Source organism: Egretta garzetta, unplaced genomic scaffold, assembly GCF_000687185.1.
Source record: "Egretta garzetta isolate BGI_Z169 unplaced genomic scaffold, ASM68718v1 scaffold79, whole genome shotgun sequence".
NCBI classification, from domain to species: domain Eukaryota; kingdom Metazoa; phylum Chordata; class Aves; order Pelecaniformes; family Ardeidae; genus Egretta; species Egretta garzetta.
The window spans coordinates 7777476-7782178 of NW_009260791.1; the positions used below are offsets into that span (position 1 = coordinate 7777476).

The following is a 4703-nucleotide window of genomic DNA, read 5'->3' on the forward strand; positions in this document are numbered from 1 at the left end:
TGGGTTTGTATTTAACATGTGACATTTGATGTCTCTCTATGTTTGAATACTTTAGCGAGGAGGTAATCCATCTTTCAGAAAGCTGGACACTTTATTATGAAGTGATATTAAAGGAAAGGGGATAGGCAAGACAGCACTATTTGACTTTTTATTAGCTTTGAGAATCTATAAGAGGGTTAAGCACAGTTTTTCTACTTGAGTTTTAATTTTGAGTTATCCTATAAATAAGAGTAGGCTCTAAGTCTTGCTTGATTGTCAGCTGGAACTAGAGATTTATTTCCAGTGAAACAGAACAAACTCATTACTGCTTACCCATGGATAAAGCGTGAAAAAAAATTGCTCGTCAAATATGTGGACGTTTTCTTAATGTCAACCCAAAAATATGCATTTTACATATATATATATATATATATATACACACACACATACATTTTAGAGAGGGGCACATCAAAAAAGTTTAAAGACAAGATTGTGATGATAATTTTTGTTTTTCCTCTTTCTTTCCAGGTGAAAACTGCAAAAGCCTGGGGCTGGCTGAAGGGAGGCATTAATTGTGCTCAAGTTAGTGTGGCTTGAAAATTAAAGGATATTTTTGGTACTTTTTTAACTGAAGAGGAGGCGGCTCTTTTTTTTTTTTTTTTTTTTTTTTAAAAAAAAAAAAAAAACAAACCATGGCAGATGTGGACCCAGACACGTTGCTGGAATGGCTGCAGATGGGGCAGGGAGATGAAAGGGATATGCAGCTAATAGCACTGGAACAGCTATGCATGCTACTTCTGATGTCAGACAATGTGGATCGCTGTTTTGAAACGTAAGTAGTTTTGGCTTCATTAGTGGAATGTTATGTTCCCATCTCGGTAGCTGTATATAATGTTTAACATTCCTAGAAACTTTCAGCCTCAAAGATGTTTTTGCAGGCTGAATTTGAGTGTAGATCACTGAAATGAAGAGTTTATCAATGCTGTGTGAAGTACTGTTGTCTGATTAAAAATGTAGTGTTGTGTGAGTGGTCCACAGTGCCTGCTCGACACGTGATCTCATTGTTTAATTTAAAGAAATGTGTTCAGAGTTGCAGCATTGGAAGTGTTGGGGGTTGTTTTGTTTTCAGTGGTAGAGAAAAACTTTTTTTTTTTTGCATTAACACTTTTCTCAAGAGATACAGCAGCTTTTTCTGAGCTCTGTAAATCCAAACAAAAATCACAAATATTAATCACTGTTCACGCAAGTATTTCACCCCTTCTTCGAAGAATGTTGCTGTTTATGCCACCCTTCTTCTCAACTGCATTTGTACACTTCATACATAGCGCAGTCCCTGCTCTCACTCCTTTTTATACGTCTCACAGCACAAAATGCTGATGTAATCACTTCTGTTACTTAATAGTGTTGCTGTGCCTGTGTTACACTACTTCCTGTGAGGGCCTGTGAGTAGTATAGAAAGGAGGTAGCAAAAGTGTAAATAGTCACAGCTTTTAAATCTGACATGACTTAACGTTTGGGGGGGAGGGGTGTGGGGTTTTGTTTGGTTGGGTTTTTAATTAGTTTGTTTCCCCAGTTCTTATTTTGATGCTCTTGCATCTCTCCTCTTTTCCATTTTGGCTTCATTACTCTCACTTTCTTTTGCATCTCAGAGTATGGCTAGTGCCTTTCTGACACGTCCTGCTTCTTAGGAGTGTGAGTTTAGAAGCACTTAAGAGATGGTAGCTGTTTGTTACAGTGTTTAGTTTTGTAGCCTTGAAGAAGAGAACAGTTTTCGGGCTTATCTCTTAAAAGCTGTTCATCTTTCACGATTGCTTTTTATTATAGGATGTGTAAAATTCATACGTCTCTAAAATTTGGATTTGTAGTAGTTACGTAACAGTGAGCACAGTTTTGTACACTGCTTTAGAATTTGAAATTGCCTGATCTTGGCCTTGATGAGCTTACAGGTAAAACTTTGGCTTGAAAGAGACTTACTGTAGGGAGATGCATTCGACTTCCCTGTCTAACCCTCATAGTACTGATACTGGTGGAGCACAGTGTTTTTAGCCTCAGAAAAGTTGATTTACTGACTACTTAATTTCCTGCTATAGAAAAGAATTTCATAGTTAAGAATGAATTTTTCTGACAAATCTAGGTTAACTTCCGGCTTCAGTATATTCAGTATAGAACAGAAGTAGAAGTTTGGGCATAAGCATCTGTAAGGATATCATCTGGGTATTTGAGGATCAGGAATGAAATGTCAACTTCTAAAATATAAACCGGTTGTGGGGTTTATGCATTTTCTTTAGAACAGATTTTCATCTCAATATAAATGCACCAAATAGTCCAAGTGCTTTTTTTTTTTTTTTCTTAAAGTATAGTTAATGAATGTTCTATTACTGCAGTGTTGTGGTTTTAAAATTAGCTTTTATTTCTGAAGGGAGGAACATTTGAAATACCATTTGACGTTTTTAATTTTTGTTTTGAGCCTTGGTATCATTTAATTTTACTGATCATCTAAGTTCTTGATCTCTTTTGCTGTTGTAAGCTTCCTTCAAAGACAAACAGAAGAGGATAAGGTGTAAATTGCGAAAAATTACCAAGGTTCTCTGCCTGTTCGAGTGATTTTACAGTAAAGTTAAAACACTACTTTTAATTGGCAGTGTGAATACACTGAAGATACGGTTCCATGGTGTTTGGTGAGCTGACATAGTAGCTCATTACCTTCAAAAGGGAGAGCTGCTACTTCTCTCATCACTCACCATTCTTATTCCTCCCAGCCACATTCTTGTTTCATGCCAGCATCAGGGCTTATTGGACTTCTCTAATTCCCTAAAAGAGCAAGCTGCTTTTTAAACCCACTGAAGAAGGTGGCCAGTTTTCTGCTGTTAACTGTGAATTGCAGCAGATCATGGAGGTGCCTGATGAGCACTGGAGGTGGAACTGCATAACTGGAAATGTGGGAGAAGCAGAGAAAGGTATACACTCTTCAGCGGAGAACTTCTCAGTGGATTGTCTCGGGTGTCTGCTATCACAGCCTGCATTTCAAGGTGACTTTATTTATTTTGAAACGCTCTGTAAGAAATAGATGATGTCTGGAAGAGTATTTTTAAAATCTTTCCAAATGACAGTTCAAGTAGCCACAACTGTCACGTGCTGAGACAGTGTAACTAAAATAATCCTGGATAGTATTTTAAAGTTGCTTTTCAGCTATGTTTTTAAAGGAATTATTGCTTATCTAAATAGGAGATTTACTATGTGACAGAAGGGTTGCCAAACTCATTTTTCAGGAACTGATTTTGAAAATGGTTTCAGGGTATGCCTGATTTTTAACATGGACATACTTTTCTGTTGGTAAGAAAACCAATCCTTAGACTTCACAACATTTTTTCTTCTGCTAAGCAAGAAGAGCATTCCCAAATTTTTGTATGCTATGCAGATATTACTTCAAGATCTTGGAATTGTTTATTGCTCTTTGTTATGTTGACTAAGAAAACTTTAAGAGTTTTTTTTTATCTGTGGAATTCAACAATTGGAAGATGGAATCTTTAAACAGTCAATTTCTTGGAGAATGAAATGTGATGTTTTCCAGGGATCAGTTCGAGTCACTTTAAATATTAAGTATTAGTCCACTTATGTATAAGAAATTATTTGCCCTTATGATGTAAGCTAAGAAAAAGCTCATCATTTTAGTGAAGTACATCTGGTGATTTAAAAGCTGCATATGGTGAGGACTGGCAAAGCTATGAAACAAAGACACTTGAAAAATATTGATGTGAATGCTGTGCATTTTTCCTAAAAGCACAACGCTGTTCCCAGACTGATTTCTTAAGGAGTTAAGGGCAAGATACAGTCTTGCTTAGCAAAGAAAGATCACAAACTTGGGGGTTGGGGGGAATATTGAGTTGATGGATTCAAAATGTTGTACTTCATTGTTGTAGTAAAGTAATAGGGTTATTTTGCAAACATATTCTCGAGGAAATGGTATATTTTAAAGCTAATAATATGTTTCTGTACAAGAGTAGTGGATATTGAAACCAGTGTTTCAAATCAAATCAGAGAAACTAAAGTAGGCGCAAATGTATGGTGGTGTATTTCCTAGTGTTCTGGCAAACGGCTGGCAGTATCACAACAGATTGCGGGGTATGCAGCCAGTAACAGGTAGCGGTGCCAAATAATTGACGTTTCTTTACTTCTCCCCAGATTTACATATTACATCTGATGAAATTATTTTTAGTGTTACTCATATGTTAGCATTACAAAAATCAGTGGCATATTCATCTTCTGGTGATAATGAGTCACAGACACTGTTAGTCACTTAGCATGAAGAATGGCTAACATTTTACCAGCAGCAAAAGCCAGTAGCTTGAACTGCAGAAACTTAATGAGTCAATAGAAATGGTTCTGTGAAGCAGTTGAATTGCAGTGAAATAGCTAAACTTGTTGTGATTGTGTTAGGCCCAAATTGTAGTTAAACTGTGTGCTATTAAGAAAACTTTAACAGCAGTTTAAAGTATGCATTATATATAAACATAACTGAAATTATATTTTTAATGTTTAAATTGTTACAGGTAATTTCAAAGACAATGTAGAGGCTGTTAGTTACAGTCTCACATTATTAATACGGCCCTTTTCCACATAGGTGGAAATTTATCTTTTTTACCCTATCTGATTTTTTTCACTATTTTTGGTGAAATAAAATGAGAACTCCTCAGATCTGGGCTTTGTGTTGCTGTTTTCTTTCC

General features: G+C 36.1%; 1 protein-coding gene across 8 annotated transcripts in view; it reads left to right on the forward strand.

Moving 5' to 3' along the window:
• Positions 1–507: 507 nt before the first annotated feature.
• The window catches only part of HECTD1 (HECT domain E3 ubiquitin protein ligase 1), a 65212-nt gene continuing 61016 nt past the window's right edge, over positions 508–4703 (forward strand). For all 8 annotated transcript variants that reach the window (XM_035902093.1, XM_035902098.1, XM_035902096.1 and 5 more), the window contains exon 1: positions 508–811. In XM_035902093.1, the coding sequence (XP_035757986.1) occupies positions 672–811 (140 nt within the window). In that variant the 5' untranslated portion in view covers positions 508–671. The remainder of the gene's footprint in view (positions 812–4703) is intronic.